This window comes from Entelurus aequoreus, linkage group LG23 (assembly GCF_033978785.1).
Source record: "Entelurus aequoreus isolate RoL-2023_Sb linkage group LG23, RoL_Eaeq_v1.1, whole genome shotgun sequence".
Taxonomy (NCBI): Eukaryota; Metazoa; Chordata; class Actinopteri; order Syngnathiformes; family Syngnathidae; genus Entelurus; species Entelurus aequoreus.
In genome coordinates, this window is record NC_084753.1 from 13,941,103 (window position 1) to 13,964,984 (window position 23,882).

The 23,882-nt window shown below is 36.9% G+C and overlaps 1 protein-coding gene and 1 long non-coding RNA gene across 3 annotated transcripts in view; one reads left to right on the forward strand and one right to left on the reverse strand.

Moving 5' to 3' along the window:
- The window catches only part of dusp10 (dual specificity phosphatase 10), a 48,409-nt gene extending 28,511 nt beyond the window's left edge, over positions 1 to 19,898 (forward strand). Inside the window, exons 3-4 of the mRNA XM_062034907.1 lie at positions 13,662 to 14,030; positions 18,750 to 19,898. Coding sequence (XP_061890891.1) covers positions 13,662 to 14,030; positions 18,750 to 19,015 — 635 coding nt within the window. The 3' untranslated portion in view covers positions 19,016 to 19,898. The remainder of the gene's footprint in view (positions 1 to 13,661; positions 14,031 to 18,749) is intronic.
- The window catches only part of LOC133640958 (uncharacterized), a 168,114-nt gene that overhangs the window by 106,304 nt on the left and 37,928 nt on the right, over positions 1 to 23,882 (reverse strand). The window lies entirely within an intron of this gene.

Here is a 23,882-nt window from a genome sequence, read left to right on the forward strand (position 1 = left end):
TTGTCATCCAAATCAAAGTAATCCTGGTAAGAGTCTGTGTTGTCCCAGTTCTCTACAGGCGTCTGTGTATCGAAGTCAAAAGTCCTCCTGGTTAGAGTCTCTGTTATCCGAGTTCTTCCATCTTGACTGCATCTTCCGGGAATGTAAACAAAGAAGCGCCGGCTGTGTACTGTTGTTGCTGACTACGTTCGAAAAATACGTCCATTTCGCACCGACAACTTTCTTCTTTGCTTGCTCAGCTTCCTTCTCCATAATGCAATGAACATGATTGCAACAGATTCACGAACACAGATGTCCAGAATACTGTGGAATTATGAAATGAAAACAGAGCTTTTTCGTATTGGCTTCAATGTGGAAGGCATACCCGTGTTCGCCGGGCTACGTCACGCGCATACGTCATCCTCAGAGGCGTTTCGAACCGGAAGTTTAGCGGCAAATTTAAAATGTCACTTTATAAGTTAACCCGGCCGTATTGGCATGTGTTATAATGTTAAGATTTCATCATTGATATATAAACTATCAGAGTGCGTGGTCGGTAGTAGTGGGTTTCAGTAGGCCTTTCATGTTTTGATTTTTCAGTGTGCGGCCCTCAGTGGAAAAAGTTTGGACACCCTTGTGTTAGAGCTTACATAATAGCGTGCTGTGTTTGGCTGAGGTCTGTTAAACTTTGACCTTTATTGTCTGGCCTGTCAGTTGAATGACTGTAGTTTCATCATGCCCTCTGCGGCGTAAACGTCTTCAGTGTGCCGCCTCACGTTCCGTATTTTCTTCTTCTTTTTTTTTAATTGATTTATACATTTTTCATCTATGTAATTTTGTAAAATGTATTTTTTTCATTCTTTATTAGTCTCTTCTCGCTTGCTGATGACATAAATGGAGAAGCATCTGTTCGTTAAGGCAGCGTCTTGAGAGGCTGCCATGTTTACCGTCACTGCGTGTGTGTGAAGAAGGAGCATGTTGTGTTTGTGGGCTGTGAGTAATCTCTGCACGCGTGTGCGAATGCTGCGATTCAAGCATTGTTATTAATATTCCGCATAGCATTGCCACGTCTCAACGGATGACAACAAAATGTGCTGCCTGTGCAAAATATATTGGGTTTTTTTTTCAGTCCAAACACTTGCTGGAAACAACCTCTCAGGGCCGATACGTTCATGAATGCTGCGAAACTTCCAATTTTTCCATTGGAAATAAGAGATGAGCAATACGGCCTAAATATATATATTGCAACCTCCTGCGATAACGATATATATCACGACATATATGTAAATGTTAATAGCATTTTAAAACGGGTTACAAGGGCTCATAATTTTACTACTGATATGCATCATTTTTGGTTGTATTATTTCTCAAAACTATTAATAATCTACTTGCTAATTTACTGTTAATGAATACTGTTGTAAAATTTTTCTTTTTACACACCTCGATTTAAAAACATATTTGGTCTTTGAACATGGTTCGTGAATCGAAAAGTTTGTATAGTGAAGCAGAGTTCCTCAAAAAAAACTATGTAAACATGAATAATTTTGAATTGAATTGAAGTATTTATTTCAAACCTGCACAGTACAACAAAACGTTTTTTTTTTTTTTTTTTACATTTTGGCAGAGACATTTATGCAAGGCTTGAAAAGAATTGATTCTAGCCTCGAGAAAAGTTCCTATTTCAGTAAAAAAATGCTTACTTTGAAGACACTATAATGTGTGTATATATATATATATATATATATATATATATATATATATATATTTATATATATATATATATATATATATATATATATATATATTTACATGTATGTATATACTGTATATGCGTGTTGACAGTTAAGCTTGTCATTATTTTGATTAAAAAAAAAATTAAAAAAAAAAAAAAAAATATATATATATATATATATATATATATATATATATATATATATATATATATATATATATATATATATATATATATATATATATATATATATATATATATATATATATTTGTGAAGAACATAATGGCATGGCTGTCTTGAGTTTCCAATAATTTCTACAACTCTTATTTTTTTGTGATAGAGTGATTGGAGCACATACTTGTTTGTCACAAAAAACATTGATGAAGTTTGGTTCTTTTATGAATTTATTATGGGTCTACTGAAAATGTGAGCAAATCTGCTGGGTCAAAAGTATACATACAGCTATGTTAATATTTGGTTACATGTCCCTTGGCAAGTTTCATTGCAATAAGGCGCTTTTGGTAGCCATCCACAAGCTTCTGGTTGAATTTTTGACCACTCCTATTGAGAAAATTGGTGCAGTTCAGCTAAATTTGTTGGTTTTCTGACATGGACTTGTTTCTTCAGCATTGTCCACATGTTCGCAATGGGGTTTAAGTCAGGACTTTGGGAAGGCCATTCTAAAACCTTAATTCTAGCCTGATTTAGCCATTCCTTTACCACTTTTGACATGTTTTTTGGGTCATTGTCCTGTTGGAACACCCAACTGTGATAGTTTGCGTTTTCTTCTTGATCGTGGCAGTGACAAAACTGTGCCATGCACTTTATACTTACGAACAATTGTCTGCACAGTTGCTCTTAGGACCTTAAGCTGCTTTGAAATGGCTCCAAGTGACTTTCCTGACTTGTTCAAGTCAATGATTCGTTTTTTTCAGATCTGTGCTGAGTTCCTTTGACTTTCTCATTGTCGCGTTTGTAACCGAGTCTGATGACTGCATCACATGAGCCCTATTTAAATGGGCTCAGAGAAGTCAACAGGTGTCGTCAATCATAATCACTCACATGAAGTTAAGAGGCCATGCCATAAAGCTAATTTGATTTGATTGTAACTTTCCTACATCACCAAAATTGATAATATATGTTGCTGTATGTATACCAGCAGATTTGGTCACATTTTCAGTAGACCCATAATAAATTCATAAAAGAACCAAACTTCATGAATGTTTTTTGTGACAAACAAGTATTTGCTCCAATCACTCTATCACAAAAAAATAAGAGTTGTAGAAATGATTGAAAACTCAAGATAGCCATGTAGTAGTTATCAAAATAACTACAACAACGGCAAGCTTAACTGTCAACACGCGCACACACACACAAAAATCCCTTTGGTGCTCTCAACAACATTAACAACCATGTTGCTACAATAATAATAATAATAAATCTGCTGTCCATGAATGGCCGACATGCTGTCACGAGGCGGAGAAGGGATGGCAGGCAAAGAGAGGAGGGCGCAGGGAGGAAGGGAAGTGATTGTGGCTTCCCTCTCCTCTCTAAGTTTAAGTCCACAGCAAATACTTGGTATTGTTGCTATCGATATTTGTATCAACTCGCCCACCTTTGTTTACATACAAGAGCTCTGGCTTGCGATTAGCATATCCTCCTATGTTGTGTAGTATAGCATGTTTAGCTAATCGTCGTCCTCCAATAATAATGATACTTGTAAGAAACGTAGTTTATTTTCCGCCATGGAGGCGAGTATTGCTGAATTATAAGTTGCTTCCCACTGTGGAAGGACGTTAGCCGCTACCAAAATTGCATTGACGACGCGTTTTTTTGTATTTTGCTGTCAAATTTGCAGGAATTTGTCATCAACATGGATTATCACAACATAACGATAGTATTAAAAGCTCTATCGTCGACCAAATGTATATCATATATGTCGTAAATTGTCTATATCGCAACCCTATTGGCAATTATGGAAAATGATTAGTCATAAAACACTTTTTTAAACTGGCATTTAGGGATTATTTTAACAAGTATAAAAATGAATTTGATAGGAGCATTCGTTTATTTGCAACAGCCTGCCATTAATAAATTAGGACCACCACATATAGAGTTAAATCGCCCGGGCTTTTAAACACATTTTCGCGCACTGTCTGCCAGAGAATAAGAAGACATAGCAGGAGGGATCCTGGTTGACAACTTAGTCATTTTGTTGCTATACTTGACAAATAATCAGACCTCTCTAGCTGTTCTTTTCCAAAAAAGAGATAGACTTAGACAAACTTTAATGATCCACAAGGGAAATAGTTCAACACAGTAGCTCAGTTACAATGATGGAAAGTGTAAGGATGGAAAGGACAATGCAGGTATAAATAGACTAATATAGCGATAAAAAAATCGAACATATATACGAATATATACATAGTATGTGTACAGAATAATATATACATATATATTATATTATGTCTATAACATATATACAATATATACCAGTGACCATGTACAATATTACAGTATATACAGCAGCAGCATAAAATAGAGAGGAGATCCAGCAGGAAATAGAAAATAGACATTATAAACATTATAAACAAAGAGAAGTACACTGTAAAAAAAATCCTATTTTTATGGTTAATTTACTCTAAATTTCTACTGTAATTTTTCAATTTTTTTTAAATAGTTTATAAAACTGTAGAATTGAAGACATTATCTGTAAATAAACAATCCGCCTGTTATTTTAAGTAATATGCCAGTAATGACAAACTATGTATATTTCTATTTTTTTTTACAGAAAAATACCAAATTAATTATACATAGCATTTTCTGTTTTCTTAAATTACTTTCAAATTCATGTAAAATTACAGTAATTATCCTTCATTAAATGTGTAGCTTGTTATATAAAAGTCTATGTCCATACTAACAATCAGGGGTGTCAAACTCAAATACAGAGTGGGCCAAAATTTAAAACTGAACAAAGCCGCGGGCCAAGGTTGAACAAATGAACCTTTAACGTACTCTGCGAGCTATCGTCACGTCCGCTTTTCATCCATTCTAACATCGTTCAGACCCAGTCACAAGATATGTGCGGCTTCTGTACGCACACACGAGCGAATGCAACGCATACTTCATCAACAGCGACACAGGCCACACCGAGGGTGCCAGTATAAAAAACTTTAACACGGTTAGAAACACACGCCACACTGTGAATCCACACGATAAGTGACAAATCTAAGAAAAATAATCTTGGACAGTTCGATTAGAAGTCTGACTCCCTCCCTGTCGAAAAGCAGTGTTTTGTTTGTGAGGGTGGAAAAAAACAAACAGACAAAATGAAGTTGATTTGTAGTTCTAAACATATTTGTTTTGCTTTTCGTGTTTTTTTCCCCCGCACTTTTTACTTAGGAAGTACTAATCGATCAGCCATTAATCAGTATATGCCAGGGGTGGGCAATTAATTTTTACCGGGGGCCGCATGAGCAACCCGAGCACTGCTGGAGGGCCACATCGACAATATTTCAATTAAATTTTGCTCAATATTATTTTTGATATATACCGTAAGATAAATAATAATAATAATAATAATAATAATAATAATAATTAATAATAATAGTAATACTTCAACATAGTGTATGTAACAGCATTCCATGACTAATATAAATAAATTAACATTAATAATAAATGACAGTAAAATAAGCACACGTATGACTGAGTCATAGTGTAACTTTGTGTCATGTTTGAGTTGTCCGACTTTTTGTGTGGCCATAAACGCACCAGTGGTTTAGTGCTATGCGTGTTGGTGACAGATGACAAGTTGGTTTTGGCCTGGTTTGTACGGCAGAAAATGACTAGTTTTTCCAGATAGAAGTGTTTTACTTATGTTTTTGGTGTGGTTATGGCCGAATATAAACAGTTTTGCTCAATAAAGTGATCGATATAATTCCTGGCCTCGAAGCATCTCGATAGACGTTACAATAATTGAACGGTGTTCAATTGAACGGTGTTGACGATCACCGTTAGGGCCGCTTGTTGTCACTGTCACTCAAAGTTGCATTGCAAAATAACATAGAATAAATATGCCCAGGTCTGGTATAGGACGATTCTCTTTAAAAAGTATGGGCGATGAATGCCTTTCAACGCCGATCACAAACAGCCATCCCCCAGGCTGACACGATTTATTTTTAGTCCCCCGGCTGACAAGAAAAAAGCTGATTATGGAATGGAACTTTATTGTCATTGCACTTTAAAAGTACAACGCCATTTCTTTTCAGTAGGAACCCGTCTAAGAACAGACATACAGTCTACAGGGGTACACCGAACAGGAAGACTGATGGGTCTCCACCCAGCGGTGCCTTGTAAAAAGGTAGACAGGAAAGGTAAACATAGAGGGAGGGAGGAGGAAAAAAAGCAACTCCCAAACTAAAGCCTTTATTGGGGGGGGGGCTCAGTTTGAGACCAGAAAAACAGCCGTAAGCAACAAAAGCACATATAAACACATATTAGGACATTGTCTCTCGACCTTGGTGCTCTGGCAGAGTGTTTTCGCGAAAACACTCTGCCAGTCAGTCCAGCAAAAGTCAACAAACAACAGATGTGTGTCCATGAAACACGGGCGAGGAATATGGAGTTTCTTCGCTGCGCTGTCCTCCGGGGGAGTCTCGTAGCAACGGACGCTAAGACTACCATTAAGTCTGCACAATGAAATTATAATTAGCATTGGGTAAAAAAAAACCCACCACCATTACAATCTGTGGCTGTAGGCAACCTCCTTTATATAACTGTCTTTATATAACTCTGGTCGCGCAACTCAGCTGTTGGTGTGAGTGTTAAACTTGCCATACTGTTAGCTCATTGTTGGTTCTCCAAGATGTTATCCTGTGAATCTTTGGGCACCTAACATACAGTAAACATAGTACATATACATATACATACAAATACATGTATACATACATACATATACATACAAATACATGTATACATACATACATATACATACAAATACATGTATACATACATACATATACATACAAATACATGTATACATACATACATATACATACAAATACATGTATACATACATATATGTATACATACAAATACATGTATACATACATATGTATACATACAAATTCATGTATACATACATATGTATACACATACAGGGCTCGAATTTAACCATGGCAACCGCGGCAAAAGCCGCCCTTGGGACTTGCCGTAATGCCCTAAAAAACGTACCAACATTGATGGCAAGAACGTGCCGTGGCCGCCCTTGACTTTTTACTTGTTAATGGACGAGGGATGTAACGGTAAATGATAATTTGCGATAAAATTCCCGACGGTTAGCAATACAGTCTAATTTTTAAATGACGGAAAAACCTTCATTTATGAATGTATTTTAGGCAACACGAAGTGAGGCGCATGCGCACTACCATCGTTTGGCTTGATAATCATGGCGGACAAGCTACACGGACTTTGCTCCGGAGATTTCCCCTTGGAGTAAACGGAGCCAAGCGCTTGGCATAATGTAATTTTCCCTCGCTTTCCGGCGTGCGTTTAAGAGCGCACTGTTGTGTTTAGATGGAGACAGGTGTGGACAATATTGGAGACAGACTTGTCCCCACACCAAAAGTATACAGAGAAAGAGCAAACTATTTGATGTTGCTTTTATTTTCTCAATACAGCGTCCATCAGCTGCTGTGACTGCGAGTTAATGACGTGAGGAAACATGCAGCAGGTGATGTGTTGTGAACGTTGTCACAACTTGTTTATAAAGTCTTTAGATTGTTGACTGGGATGTTCACTTGTCCTTTATTAAACTGCAAACTGTATCAGTGTTCAAATAACATCAATACTAGCTAAAATGTTTAGTCATCTCATCGAATTGAACGCTGGCTGTGAAGGTTGTGTATTCGATGTGAGAGGTGTCACTCTTTATTTTTGTTGGCCAAACTGATGCACTGAACTACAAGGAGGCGTTGTTGGAGAAGAACAAAGCTTGTTTATTAGACTTCATTTTCATTAGCCAAACTGCTGCAAACGATTTTTAAAACGTATAAATCGATATAGAATCGGAATGAATAAGAATTGCTATTTGGGGTGAATCAAATTTTTTGTGCGATTCAGTTCAAAATCTGTCTGAGTGAGTGCCCACAGCACATCCCATCAATCAATAATTAGCTTAGACTGAGCAGTTGCTGTTATGTGCTATATATCGTATTTTCCGGAATGGAGAGCGCACCGGGATATAAGCAGCAACCACAAAATTTTAGAATACTTTTTTTTCCCCCCCATATACTAGCCGCACCGGACTATGAGCCGCAGATATATACGTTGTGAAATGAATACAAATAAATATTTTGTACATTTTTATTTACACACCTTAATTGTTTCCAAACGGTGTCTGTGACACCGCAGTAAAACGGTTAATCAAACAAAACAGAAGTCATCGTCATGGACCCACTAGCTGCGGAAGCTAGCTCTCCAATCAGCTAAATAGACTCAATAACTCCACGGTGACGTTTTGGTGAATTTACTGAGGAATTTCTTCAACTGAAACAATACAAAAAGAATGCCATTGTAAGCTAATAATTCTGACACAAACACTCATAAACGTGTTAGCATATTAGCCAATGCCAACGACGCTATAACTTCATTACATTACGATAGTGCGTACAAATATATGGCACGGTTTAGTAGGTATAAACAGTTTTAGTTATATAGTAATACTTAAAAACGTTACTTGGAGTGATTAATAAGGAATCATTTTGAGGCAAGACGCTATGGACGTCTAGAAGGTGGAACGGCACTTGTACCTCTGGTTCAAAGCACTAAACAAGGAAATACTGTACACGTTCGGTGGGCGAACTTGTCCAAAAGATGTCACCATAGCACAAACAACAACAACACCTTTTCAATGTTTTTGCCTGTGTTTAATGAAAACTTTTTGCATTATGACCGTCAGCGGAAAAAAAAAAAAAGTCTCTAAATTAGCCGCAGGGTTTAAAGCAGAGGAAAACGATAGCGGCTTATAGTCTGGAATTTACGGTAATTTATTGTGATTAAAAATGGCTCAAATTGGATATTTCACTGTTGACTATCAAACCATGCGTCGTATCATCTTTTATTCAATTATTTGACCCTCACCCTGCTTTCTTTGGCCACTCCGAATTCAACCAAATATCATTCTGGTTGACCCATTTTTGGCCCGAGCCTCCAACTCATTTAAATATTCCCTATTAAAAGACCCCCCCATGGCATCAGACCCTCGGCCGCCTCCGTCTATGACATGCACTTTTCTCCCAGTCCAAAGAGCGCCGTTCAACGTACGCCGTCCAAATCGCGGAGATGAGAGGACGGTTCACACGGGGTTGAAATAAAAAAAAAAAAAACAGGAACTCTCGGTTTTATGAAATGCCCGCTTAACATATTTGCTGAAACATGAGACCTTCATAACCATTAAATAGCGATAGAATGACGTTCAACAGGAGTATTATGAATTCAAAATGGGACGCCGTGCAATGTCCTCGCATTGAATGACAATTCTTGCACTGTGAACAGTAAGCACACTGACAATGTTTATTTGTGTGTGTGTGTGTGTGTGTGTGTGTGTGTGTGTGTGTGTGTGTGTGAGGGTGGCTGACAGGTGCAAAGCAGTTATTCAGAGGTCAAAAGTTCATTGTGAGCCATAAAAAAAATAAAAATGGTGTCAGTTCATGTGCTTGTTGGTTAGCACAGTCTAGTTCCTGGTTCATGGAGGATGATGATTCAGGTCTCCCAACAGTGAAAATACATGATTTTATCTGCACCTTTGTCCAGACTCTCACCAACAAGCACAGGAGAGAGTAGGGTTGCGCCATGTGAATGGTTATGGTGTCAGTTTATTTCCACCACGCATGCAATTACAATATGAGACGTCACATACTCTGTTGCCAGTTCCTCATTACAGCATGTCCGAAAAGGAGTGGGAGGAAGCAGAGCTTATTTAATCCTACCATAGCAATTTCTAACACAATACTCAATCTGTAACACAGCAGAATTTAAATAGGCAATTGAGTAATCCAAACAATATTTAATACATAAACAATACAGTGCTCATATTATTTTTTTAAATAATTTATATTTTTAAATGGCAGCACGGTTGAACCCCCCGCGAACCCCAAAAGGGACAAGCGGTAGAAAATGGATGGATATTTTTAAATTAGATTTCTTTGACTCTGTCAATGTCGACTAAATTATATAAATTTGGCAGACCGTTTTTGATACTGGTGTTGTATCGTGATATCGACATATTCTCGCCTTGTGCTGTAAATTTTTCCGTAACAAGCGAACAGAGGCGTCCTCAACGCATCGTAGCATCCTCGCTAGCAAGCTAACCACTAACATCCTTCCCCAGTGCAGCTTCTAAATCAGCAAACTACTTTTTTTCCCCCCCAAGTACTATTATCACCGGAGGACAAGGAATAGCTAAACATGCTACACTACACACTGTAGGAGGATATGCTAACCGCTAAGCAAGAGCTCTTGAACGTGAACAGGGGTGGGTGGATCGATAATAATATCGACAATAACGATACCAAGTATCAGTACATCAGAACATGGTCGATACTACAGTGATAAGATCCATATATTTGTTTTTTTTAATTATCATCACAAAATCATTTTTGTTACGGTTTACAAAACTCAGGAAATAAGTCCCTGGCAGAAAAAAACAAAGGGTTTAAATAAGAGCCAAAAGTACATTTTGCTTAAGTTTAAATATTTTGCACTATTGAATTTATTTTCTTAAAAAACATTGTATGTAATTAAAGTGAATAAGGAATTACTTTGAATATCTAATTGATATTGTTGTGTTTTTGTCTAATTATAATTGTGGTCAAAAATTATTTTCAATGATCTTGAAAATGTGAAGTATCAGTATTGGTATCACCATTATTGCCCCTGTAACTACACATTTGTATCACCAAAACTAATGTAAAGTATCCAAACAACAGAAGAATAAGTGATTATTACATGTTAACACAAGTGTAGATATAACATGTTACAACAGAAAGTCAGTAGATATTAACAGTAAATGAACAAGTAGATTAATAAAAGCTTTGAATAAAAGCTTTGACAAAATAATGCAACTGGAAATTACACATTAGATACTGCATACGTCATCAGCCAAATTATGAGCCTCTGGTCTTATTATCATTTATGTACCAAAATAATATATTGCGTTCGTATATTTACTAATTTTAGGCCAGGGGTGTTCAAAGTGCGGTCCATAGCTAATTTTTTTAATGGCCCAATCGTTAGCATTCTAGTATTACCATGCTAGGTTTTTTTTTTGCCAATTTTGCAGGTATACACCCTCTTGTGTCGAATATTTTGTTACTGGGTTTCCCTTTAATGTAACTGAATGTGGAGCACCGCCACGGCAATATCATAGCCGCCACATACCGAACAATAGTTTTTTTTTACGTGAAAACAAATGAAAGTAATATGATGTATCGTAGCCTCCCGAAGAAGTCACAAAGTCCGACGCTATCTTGAAATTTGATTGACATGCTAACAAAAGGCACAATTCCAACAGGTTTGACCTCCCGTGCAGACACTTTTGTCTGTGTGATAAAAAATAAAATAATATCGTTATAGCAAATTGTGCAAATTGTGCAGACACTTTTGTCTGTGTGATAAAAAATAAAATAATATCGTTATAGCAAATTGTGCAAATTAAGCCCGGCCCCTCACCCCACAAGTATCTCGGCAATCCAGGGGAAACCCTGAGGTTTAGTTTAGTTTAGTTTATTAAGGATCCCCATTAGTCTACACCGCAGTGGAGACTATTCTTCCTGGGGTCCAGGCAAAAAACATCACACAATCACAAAACAAAAGATTAAAATGCAGTACAACATGATCAAATAATAAAATGTTGTAATACAAAAATAGCAACAACAAAGAACCAAAAAAATAATTCGAGTTTACATAATATTGTTCATACCAAAGATAAAAAGAGCAATATAAAAATAGATATATATATATTTTTGCAAAAAAATAAAAAATAAAACAAAGAACCAATGGCCTAAAATATATACATTAGTGTACCAAAGACAAACAGTAAGTGACGAAAAAAGTTCCATCCACCATTTTCTACTGCTTGTCCCATAATCAATAAAATAGTCAATAAAAACAGTCATGACATTAGGTACAATCTAGAATAATCTCTTTCCGCAATACTTCTCCTCTTAGTCTATTCTTAAAACCCACTATGCTGGTGATTGATACCAGATATTGTGGAAGTCGATTCCAGTAAGTGATTGCCCTATACCAGGGGTCGGCAACCCAAAATGTTGAAAGAGCCATATTGGACCGAAAATACAAAAACAAATCTGTCTGGAGCCGCAAAAAATTAAAAGCCATATTACATACAGTTAGTGTGTCATGAGATATAAATTGAATTAAGAGGACTTAAAGGAAACTAAATGAGCTCAAATATAGCTACAAATGAGGCATAATGCTGCAATATGTACATATAGCTAGCCTAAATAGCATGTTAGCATCGATTAGCTTGCGTCATGCACTGACCAAATATGTCTGATTAGCACTCCACACAAGTCAATAACATCAACAAAACTCACCTTTGTGCCTTCACGCACAACGTTAAAAGTTTGGTGGACAGAATGAGACAGAAAAAGAAGTGGCATAAAACCCGTCCTAGAAAGTCGGAGAAAGTTATACTTGTAAACAAACTATACGGTGAGTTCAAGGACCGCCAGAATTAGTAGGACAAAACGGCGCTCGCCAAATACTCGAATCAGTGAAGCATGTTGAATATAAACAGTGTGCTTTATAACAATTAGGGAGGTTTGCGTCATGTTTGTCCTCCTACGGAAACCATATTAAAACAAAAACTTTTTTTTTTCCTCATCTTTTTTCCATTTTTCATACATTTTTAAAAAAGCTCCTGAGAGCCACTAGGGCGGCGCTAAAGAGCCGCATGCGGCTCTAGAGCCGCGGGTTGCCGACCCCTGCCCTATACATTACAGTCTTTTTCAAAACATCACTTTTGGGTTTAAGACGGGTGAAAGCACCTCTTAGGGCTAACCTGGTACCATAGTTGTGACTTTCACTAGCAAGCAACAGCTGAGAATACAGATATGAAGGTTTATGGTATGTATAGATTGTTTTTAAAAATAGAATCAAACTACACGCTAGTCTTTCACCAACTCTCATCCATGACAATTCATTATGCATGATCTCAACGCTGGTCCTAAATGAGCAATGTACTGTTAAGCAATTTACTGGAAACCCTGAGGTGAAACACTTCTGTCATATTTTGGTACTTGATGCATGTTAATGTTAGCAGGCTAGCATTAAAAACATTTTTTTTTTTTTTTTTTTTTTTAGGTACACACCCTCAGAGTAATATGTTTTCATACTTGACGCATGTAGCGTGCTAACAACATTAGCATGCTAGATTTTTATTTTTTTAAATTCAACAGGTATACACCTCAGTGTCATATATTTTTGTATTTCACAAATGCTAACTGTAAGCATGATATTGTTAGCATTTTAACCGAGTACGGTTAGCACACTAGCGTTTTGTGCTCAATTTTTTTGTTACCGTATTTTCCGCACTATAAGGCGCACCTAAAAACCTCAAATTTTCTCAAAAACTGACAGTGCGCCTTATAATCCGGTGCGCCTTATATATGGACCAATATTGAGCCACAACAGGTCTCGCAACCCCAGCCTCTATTCTATGCGCCTTATAATGCGGTGCGCCTTATAGTGCGGAAAATACGGTACTTGGCGCTATCTGGCCGGCGTGCTAACTGTTAGCATTTGAATTGGGCTATGGCTCTTTGTATTCACACGTTTTTTTCTACCGAAATTGCATTTTCTAGTTCTTTGTTGCTAACTCAAACGGAAAGTATATCCCGCATGGAGCTAATGTTTTCTTGCTCGCAGGAGGCCTTAGCTGCTTCAGGCAGAGCCACGAGAACCTGTGTGAACACTCGCTGCACCTTCACGACACTTTGGACTCGGGCGCAGCTGCCGGCCTCTCGGGGACGCTACCTCACACCCTGCCCTCCACCCCGGACATCGAGAACGCCGACGTGACGCCCGTCTTGCCCTTCCTCTATCTGGGCAACGAGCGCGACGCTCAGGACGTCAACTTGCTGCAGCGGCTGAACGTGGGCTTCATCCTCAACGTGACCACCCACCTGCCGCTCTACCACTACGACACGGGCCTGTTCATCTACAAGCGCCTGCCCGCCACCGACAGCAACAAGCAGAACCTCCGCCAGTACTTTGAGGAGGCTTTTGAATTCATCGGTAGGTAAACACGCACACATGAACAGCTTGGGGCACGGTTAGGGATGCTCCAATCAGGGTTTTATGCTAATGCCAAGCATCCATTAGTGAGATCGGCCAATATCGAACTGATCACATGTATTAACTGTAAATGGTTCAATGTGGTAGGACTGTTAATCTTTGGGCACCACATGATTCGATTCTTGGGGCTAACGATTCGATTCAGAATTCGTTAACATGGGGTGCCAGTTCTATAGTTAACTGCATTTCGCTATAAAATAAATAAAGAGCTAAATAAATAAATAAATAAATAAATAAATAAAGATACAACTATATATTACTTAAAAGAAGACTGTTTTTTGTTTAAAAAAAAAAGGAGACGTATACCAAACTTCTCTTTCCTAAAGTAAACCTGTACAGCAGATATAAATCATCTACATCAAGGGTCCCCAAACTTTTTGACTCGGGGGTCGCATTGGGTTAAAAAAATTTGGTCGGGGGCCAGGCTGTGTATATATATATATATATATTCTGAGCGCAATGATGTCACGTTATCGATGGAAAAACGCATGTTGATTTGCCTAGGAGACACCGAGAGTAACAAGCGGTAGAAAAGGGATTAGAAAGGACAGATAAAAAAATAAAAAATTAAATATTTAATTGCAATCCAAAACATATATATATATATATATATATATATATATATATATATATATATATATATATATATATATACATGTATATATTTTTATTTTATTTTAAATCTGTCCTTTCTATTGTACTTTATACCATTTGTTACTCTCGCTATAATAATTATGATGTAAGCACTAAACATTTTTTATAAAATAAAATTAATTAATTGCAATAAAAAATAACATTTTTTTATTATAGTAGTAGTTTGGGGACCATGGATCTACGTCAACAATATGATTTGCCTGAGTGGCTGGAAAGAACAGATTAAAAACATTTTTTTATACACACACACATTATATATATATTTAGATACATTTTTGATTTTTTAAAATCGATTAAGAATCGTTATAAATAAGAATCACCATTATTTGAATATATATATATATATTTTTTTTTGACACCCCTAATTTATGGTGAGTGCTAGTGGTTTAGCAATATCGATATCATATTAAATTTCATAATATGTCTTCAGGTAATGATTAATGCCTGAGATTGGAGCATTAACAAAAACAACAACAAAAATATTTTGAGAAAGTAAAAACACCGACCCAATGTCGAGTATCGATCATATTCTGATACTACCCCTAGGTAGAGACACGACCCATTTATGTATCGATCCGCCCTCTTACGTGTCGTTTACTGAAATTATTATATTATCCCCGCTAGCAGACTAGCGGCTAACATCCCTCCACAGTGCGAAGGTGCTTCTAAATCACTTATTTAAGTGTTACACCTGAGATTGAAAGTAAAAGATCAGCAATATCTCTGTCGTGTTGGAGACGATGTGGCTCTTTAAACACATTTTTTTTTTTTTGGAGCTGTGCATAAGTGAAATTACTTTGGGAAGAAGTACACTTAGTTATGTCTAAAGTTCTGGGGCCGTACTTATCAAGCTTCTTAGAATTACTCCTAAGAAGTCTGCTAAGAGTTGACTTAAGAGTAAATAAATTCTTCGCTGAAAGCTGCACTCAAAAGTTAGTTATCAAGCGTCTTACTCACACTTTCAGCGAAGTGTAGGACTGAATCTTAAGTGTCACACTCAGAGCTGAATTACGACATTACTATGTGCCGTAAACGGAATTTTAGGTGACGTCATTTCTGTGTCCATAGAAATGACCAATCACGGAAGGGAATCCGTTGTCTAAAAATAAAGAAATATCTTGGAAACATTTAAGTGGACAATGGGAGTGTATATTTTGACAATAAACTACAAAATAATACAAAACAAACTAGTCCCCGCCGGCACTCACGCTACCGCTCCCTCTCTTCTATCGCCCACACACTCACTGACGTCACTCACCTCACGGCCACACACATACGCTACTGTCATAACATTTTCTTTCCAATTCATTAATTAGGCAACTAATTTGAAACTGGTGTGGGTGGCTCTATATATACTAGCCCACTGCAGACACATGCAGAAATCAACAAGGAATCGAAAAGTATTAAATCTGTGACAAAAATAATATCCGCTCTGTCTAAACGATACCGTTTGATCAGCTGCTCGTCATCAAAAAAACCCAAAACATTGTTCCGTTCCCTGAACGTTCGCGCACGTCTCTCTCGCCTCAGTGCCATCCCCTGCTGGCAACTCCTAACCACTTAAGACACCTCTGAAGGTCTCTTAAATATCGTGGAGAGTAGGAGTGATTCTTAGACTTAAGAACGTTGATAAAAAGCTTTTATTCTTAAGTTTGAGAGTAGGACTAAATTTCGCAAATTCTCAGGACTTAAGTGTAAAATGGCACTCTAAGAAGCTTGATAAGTACGGCCCCTGGAATATAACATTTCCCAATGACCTGTGTAAGTATGCATAGTATATGTGTACGGACAGAGGATCAGTATTTGGCTAAACTGGTATAGACTCGAACCTCATACTTGGAATCTGTGGATGGAAATATGAACAAAGGAGGGAAAAAAAAAATAAGATACTTATTTTTGGTAAAGAAGCACCTTATTGACAATAAATAGCCTACTGGAAAGATGGAAATAATTATTTACTCTCCCACAAGTATATTTTGTACAACTTGAAATGACGCAGTATTTTACCACATACGTTCGCTGCTAAATTAGGAGCCTTTGTAACCTGTTTTGAAACAGTTCTATTATCATTTATATTGCAAATAACACATCGTGATGTATATTGTTCTCGCAGGAGCATATATCGTGATAAAGATTTTAGGCCAATCACCCATCCTTAGGTAGCGTCAAATCTACTTGTGGTGGTCCAAATGTATTTGTTTGCAAATAAATAAATTATTGTACAGTGGAGCCTCGATTTACGAACCCCTTTTCCATGTAATAACTTTTAGATGGAGCCAAATATGCTTCTGTGGGCGAAATATGTCTCTGTTTATGAACGCTTCTTTCAATCATTTTGTGTTCCACCTGCAGACAAAAAGCAGGGCGCAGCATTGCTGCCCATTGCAGTACACCGCTAGTCACTTCTCAGCGCTTTTCTGTTTTTTCTCCTTTTGACAAGTTTTGTACATTTTGCCAACTCAATATGAGTCCCTAAAAGACAACAGACGAGCGTGAAAAGGAGGAGGGAATCGCTGTGGAGTTAATTAAAAAAAAAGAAAAGACTACCAGTATTTGCAAGGAGTACATTAATGGTGCTCACAAGTATGGAAGAATTGACGAAGCAGGCTTCGTACCACAGCAAGTTTTAATTGTGTTGAGGCCGGACTTTTCTGGAAAAATATGCCAGAGCAGACTTATTTGACAGCGAAAGAAAAAGACACTACCTCTCGTTCAGCGGCGCAAGAGCACCCCCGCCAACTTCCATCTCTCTTCCTGTCTACTGCTTTCTCCTCAGCTCCTTGTCGATGTAATGTGGGTGCATTATACCTTTTTAAATGTTTTTAGCAATATAGTTGTTTAAGTCAAGGATTTCTGGTCGTTTGTGAGGGCACCACAAGGGACTTCTGTGTGTGTACGCCTGTTAGTATAGCAATGCATACAAGACAGTTCAGCTGGTTATTAAATAGAAAGTTGATCTATCACCCCCATGTTATGTTTTTTGATACATAGTTGGTATAGCGCTTTATATTGTGTTGAAAGTGTACAAACATTCACTAAAACATGGATTTTTGGCGAGGCTGGAACCCATTATTCACATTTACCGTATTGTCTGCTACTTTTTTCCTACACTTTACAAAACAATGCGGCTAATACATGGACTTTTCTTCGCCGAAAGCCTTAATGCATATAGTTTTCATAAAACACAAGCAAAGACATTGAAAAGGTGTGTTATTGTTTGTGCTATGGCGCCATCTTTCGGACGAGTTCGTTTACTGCGGTATCTCATTCTGTTTAGTCCTTTCAAGTACAAGTACTGTTCCGTCTTGGTTGCCCATAGCGTTTCTACTCATATGGATTCTTCATGCGTCACTCCAATCAATGTTTGTCATTTACAATATAACTAAAACTGTTTATACTTACTAGACCGTCCCATGTGTGATGTCTGTCGGAGTGTTTTCATGCATATTTGTACGTGCTCTCGTAATGTAATGAAGTTAGCGTCGTTAGAATTTGCTAACAAGCCAACACGTTTACGATGGCACTCTTTTTGTATTGTTTCACTTTCACAAATTCCTCAGTAAATTCAACAAAACGTCACTGTGGCGTTATTTAGTCCGTTTAGCTGATTGGAGAGCTAGCTTCTGCAGCTGGTGGGTCCAAGACGATGACTTCTGTTTTGTTTAATCAGCCGTTTTACTGCCGTGTTACAGACACCGTTTGGAAACAATGTGTGTAAAAAAAAAAAAATGTACTAAATATTTTTGTGTAAATAACTCCGTTCACAACGTGTATATCTGCGGCTAATATATGGAAAATATTATTTTCCTTCAAAAATGTTGCGGGTGCGGCTTACATACTGGTGCGCTCTACAGTCCGGAAGTAGTAGATTGTTTCGAATTGAGAACTTTGCTTCACTATACAAACTTTTAGATTTACAAACTCAGTTCAAGAACCAATTAAGTTGGTAAATCCATGTTGTACTGTAAAAGAAACCGTGACCATGTGGTGCTTCCTGTGTTCCAGAGGAAGCCCACCAAGCTGGTATGGGCCTTCTGATCCACTGCCAGGCCGGCGTGTCTCGCTCCGCCACCATCGTCATTGCCTACTTGATGAAGCACACCTGGATGACCATGACGGACGCCTACAAGTTCGTTAAGACCAGGAGGCCCGTCATCTCCCCCAACCTGAACTTCATGGGCCAACTGCTGGAGTTTGAGGAGGACCTCAACAACGGGATCACGCCGCGGATCCTCACGCCAAAGCTCATAGGTGTGGAGACCGTCGTCTGAAAGCACCCAGCGACGACGCTCACTCGGGTATCCGGTTCGCAATGTGAGTAACGCCGCCATTTTCTTCTCCCATCTCCCCGCCCGGGCTTGTCTCGGACTCTCTGGAGTGCCAAAGCTGCGCGGGTCAGCACTCGCCAAAAAAAAAAAGAAGAAAAAAGAAGTCCCTTCTGTTTGGAAAGCGGAGATGTCGGGACAGACAGACAGAATATGCTTGGGATGTGCGGATAGAAGATGTGACTGGAGAAACTCCGCTTCACACTGTGGCTCGCGTGATGGCGGGAATGCACCCCCCCCATGAAAAATAAACAGTTGAAGACATGTCTGGTGTGTTAATGTTCTATTTTTATACGGGGGTGACCATTACAAGCCCACAATGGCTTTTACTGTGCAATAATTTCAACATGGAATGCAACCTTATATCTTCTCTGTATATATTGGTAGTGATTAAGAAACATTTCCATCTGAATATTGGTGTATTGTAATTAATACTGTTTATTATTATTATTATTATTATTATTAGGGATGGGCTTTTTTGACTACATTTCCTCGATCCACTAGAAAACAATTGTTCTGAGCGAATAGGTGAATATCTGATTGTTCTGAACTCCCGTTTCCGTGGAAGTGTGTTCTAAGAAAAGTGTTTTCCAACCTTTACTTGGAAAAAAAATTAAAATCACCAAGCATGCAATGACTATTTTAATAAAGTTTACTACCGGTCAAAAGTTTGGAGACACTTTCACATTTAATGGCATGTTAAAGGGTCTCTAAACCTTTGACTGTTGGTGTACTTCCTGCCATTCCGGCATAGATAAAAGGGGTGCTCAAATAAAAAAAAAATAAAAAAGATTCACATCCAAATCGCAATTATTTATTCCAATTCTAAATCGACTCATAATTTTCATTTTTCATTAAAATAATCTTTTTTTTAAATAGGCTATATCCACGCTTACGTCAAACGTCAGCGACCCTAAGGAGGTTTGGTGACCTGTAACCTGTTTTGAAAAGTTTTTTTTTTAACGAATACTACTGTATACCAAATAATGCAAATTGTGAAAATCGGTTTAAGTGGAGAATCGATTCTGAATCGAATTGTAACCCTGAGAATCTGAATTGGATCGAATCGTGAGGTGCCCAAAGACTCCCAACTCTAATAATTGGCCATGACACATAGGCAAAAAGTAGCCATGTTCCGATCAGAGATTTATGCTGCCGATTCCGATCATCCATGAATGAGATTGACCGACACCAATACAGATACTGATAACATGTATTAACATAGGTTATATATATATATATATATATATATATATATATATATATATATATATATATATATATATATATATATATATATATATATATATATATATATATATATATATTAGGACTGCAACAACTAATCGATTAAAATCGATTATAAAAATAGTTGGTGATTAATTTAGTCATCAATTCGTTGGATCTATGCTTTCCGCATGCGCAGAGGCAATTTTTATTTTTATTTTTTGTAGAATTCGTTAAAATTTTTTTTTATAAACCTTTATTTATAAACGGCAACATGTACAAACAGCTGAGAAACAATCAAAATAAGTATGGTGCCAGTATGCTGTTTTTTCCCCAATAAAATACTGGAAAGGATAGAAATTTAGTTTGTCTCTTTTATCCGATTAATAATCGATTAATCGAAGCAATAATCGACAGATTAATCGATTATCAAATTAATCGTTAGTTGCAGCCCTAATATATATATATATATATATATATATATATATATATATATATATATATATATATATATATACACACACATATACATACATGTATTTATATATATATATATAAATACATGTATGTATATGCGTGTATATATATATATATATATATATATATATATATATATATATATATATATATATATATATATATATATATACGCATATACATACATATATAAATATACATGTATTTATATATATGTGTGTATATATATATGTGTGTATATATATATGTGTGTATATATATATATGTGTGTATATATATATATATATATATATATATATATATATATGTATGTATGTGTATGTATGTATGTATATGCGTGTATATATGTATGTATATGCGTGTATATATATATATGTGTATATATATATATATACTGTGTATATATATATATACTGTGTATATATATATATATATAAAAATATACATACATACATACATACACACACACGCATATACATACACATATACACATATACATACATACATATATATACATGTATTTACTGTATAAAAATTTAAAAAAAAAATAAAAAAAAATATATATATATATATATATATATTTTTTTTTTCTTCTATTAACACTGAAGTGTTTTGAAAATATACGTGTTTATGTGGCGTGGAGTGAATAACAACAACAGCAGCGTAGCGAACTCCATTTCCCCTTCTTTAATACATCATTAATCAACAATAATTAGATGTCATTTTTAACAAAAACGATTATGCCCATCCCTAATAGTTATGATTGAAAGCGCATCTGTCTTTTTTTCCCTTTTTTTTTTCCTTTTGCCGCAAGCGACAAAACCGCAAAACAAAAGCAGTGGAATAAGCAGTGACCATAGTAAAACAGGGCTACTTGTCATTTTTAATGGGACATAACAGAATCCTTTCACTGCCTGCTTTTCTCTTCTCTCTTTGTTGTTTGCTTTGTGCCAGGACTATTGTGAGAAAATGTTGTACTATGTCTTCATCGTGCTAATAGTACATGGTAGCAGAGGTGAGGTGCAGACTTTTGAACCCCTAGTTGTTGACAGCAAGCTACAGTGGGCCGAGGGTTTTTGCCTTGTGTCTGTGCAAGGTGTTGCCGTCACGTGCTGTTTCTCTCGTGCCTCCTTCAATGCCTTAAGGCGCGTGTCACCACCGGGCCGCGCACGGCGACGTCACGTGCACGCCAATGCAGACCGCATTGAGGTGGTGTGTGATGCAAAATGTTCACAAGTCATTCATTCTCTGCTCAATTGTGTTACTTTCCCCCAAAGAAGTAGCGCACTGATGAAAAGAAAATAGCCTTTTTGGAGTTACTTTAAAGAAGAAAAAAAAAATGTACAAAATTGTTTTTAATTTAATTTCTTGGATTTTTATTTATTTAAAAAAATATATATTTTTGACATAAATAATGCCCCAAACACAAACCTCAACATTTTTAGAATGGTGTGACATGTGTTTGTGCCATTTGATATCATTTCCTACTGACCTAATCTACATTTTTTTATGCATTCACTCAAATTTAGGATGGAATGGGCTTTTTATCTTGTGAAAGTGGCAAAAGACTTAGTGTTATTATGAACAGGGGTGTCAAACTCATTTTAGATGGGGGGCCACATGGAGAAAAATCTACTCCCAAGTGGGCCGGGCTGGTGAAATCAAGGCACGATAACTTAAAAATAAAGACAACTTCAGTTTGTTTTCTTTGTTTAAAAATAGAACAAGCACATTTTGAAAATGTACAAATCATAATGTTGTTGTTGTTTTTTTACACTTACATGATGCGGTTAATAGTATTCTATCTTTATTTGTCGTTATTTATACTTTCTGAATAAATTATGTGATAATGTTCATCAGTCAACTCATTGGTGTTAATTTTCAATTCATCAAGATAAAAAAATTATATCAAAATCAAATTACAGGATGTTATTTATGTAGTTTGCTCATTTTCCTTGACTGGTGCACTAACATGTGGTTTATATTTTTTAATTCATGTAGCATCATCTACAAAGATACAAATAATTGCTATTGCGACATCTAGTGGACACATTTAGAACAGCACTTTCTTTCATTCTAAAATTTCAGCTCATTTTTCTACTTAGCAAACTCATCCCGCGGGCCGGATAAAACCTGTTCCGGCACGCGGCCCGTACGTTTGACACCCCTGGTCTAGAATGATGAGAAGTTACTAGAACTGAAGTTTAACAATTTATTTGTAAGTACAAACAAAATAAATACTAGCTCTGTGTGACAGAATGAACCGAGCTGTCTAAAAAGTCCAACCAGTCTCTAGAATGGTGGCCCGTCTCTCACGCTTTTGTCCACCAAGGTTGCAACGCCTTGGCAGGAATCGAAACTGAAAGTTAACTTGATGTGTTATTATCCCAACATGCATGTTTTTTGGTTGTAAAAGGAGAATAATGTCAATATTGTTTTTACAGGAACGTAAATGTCCAAAAATAGTCCAACCTGGTTTCAATCCAAACACATGCAACGTACTGTACCAACGAATATCAAAATAAGGCCATAAATGAGATATTTCACTTGCATTGAGCACAAACTAATGCAAATAAAAACTAAATGCACGATTTGATACCAGAGGAAAATAGGTGGAGCAGGCGGGCGTGGCTTTTAACGAGTGGTTTTATTAGTTTTAGGCGACGTCAAACAGTGCTGTGTTCAACCTGCTCAACAGGACTGTCATCTATTGGGTGACATCATTGTCTTATTTGCTTAATTGGCCGTGAGGCACGCGGATGTGTTTTATGGACGCTGACAATTGAGTTAGTGGGCGAGACCACAAGAAGTCGCTCGAGTTCTAGTATGTAAATACTGGCTAAATATAGCTACTAAGACATGTTCACACTGCGGGTCAATTCCGATCATTTGTTTTTGCCCACATGCGGTTGTTTTCATGTATGTGAACGGTACAATTCCGATTTGATTGAAATCCGACACAGGCCAATTTCGTACGAGGTCATAAATCCGACTAAACTGCAGTCTGAACGCATTTTAAAACGTGACAAAGCGGTCACAATATTTCAATGTTCCTCCCTATATGCATATCATGCCGTCTGTGTTTGGGGCCCTTTTGTGCGCGAATAAG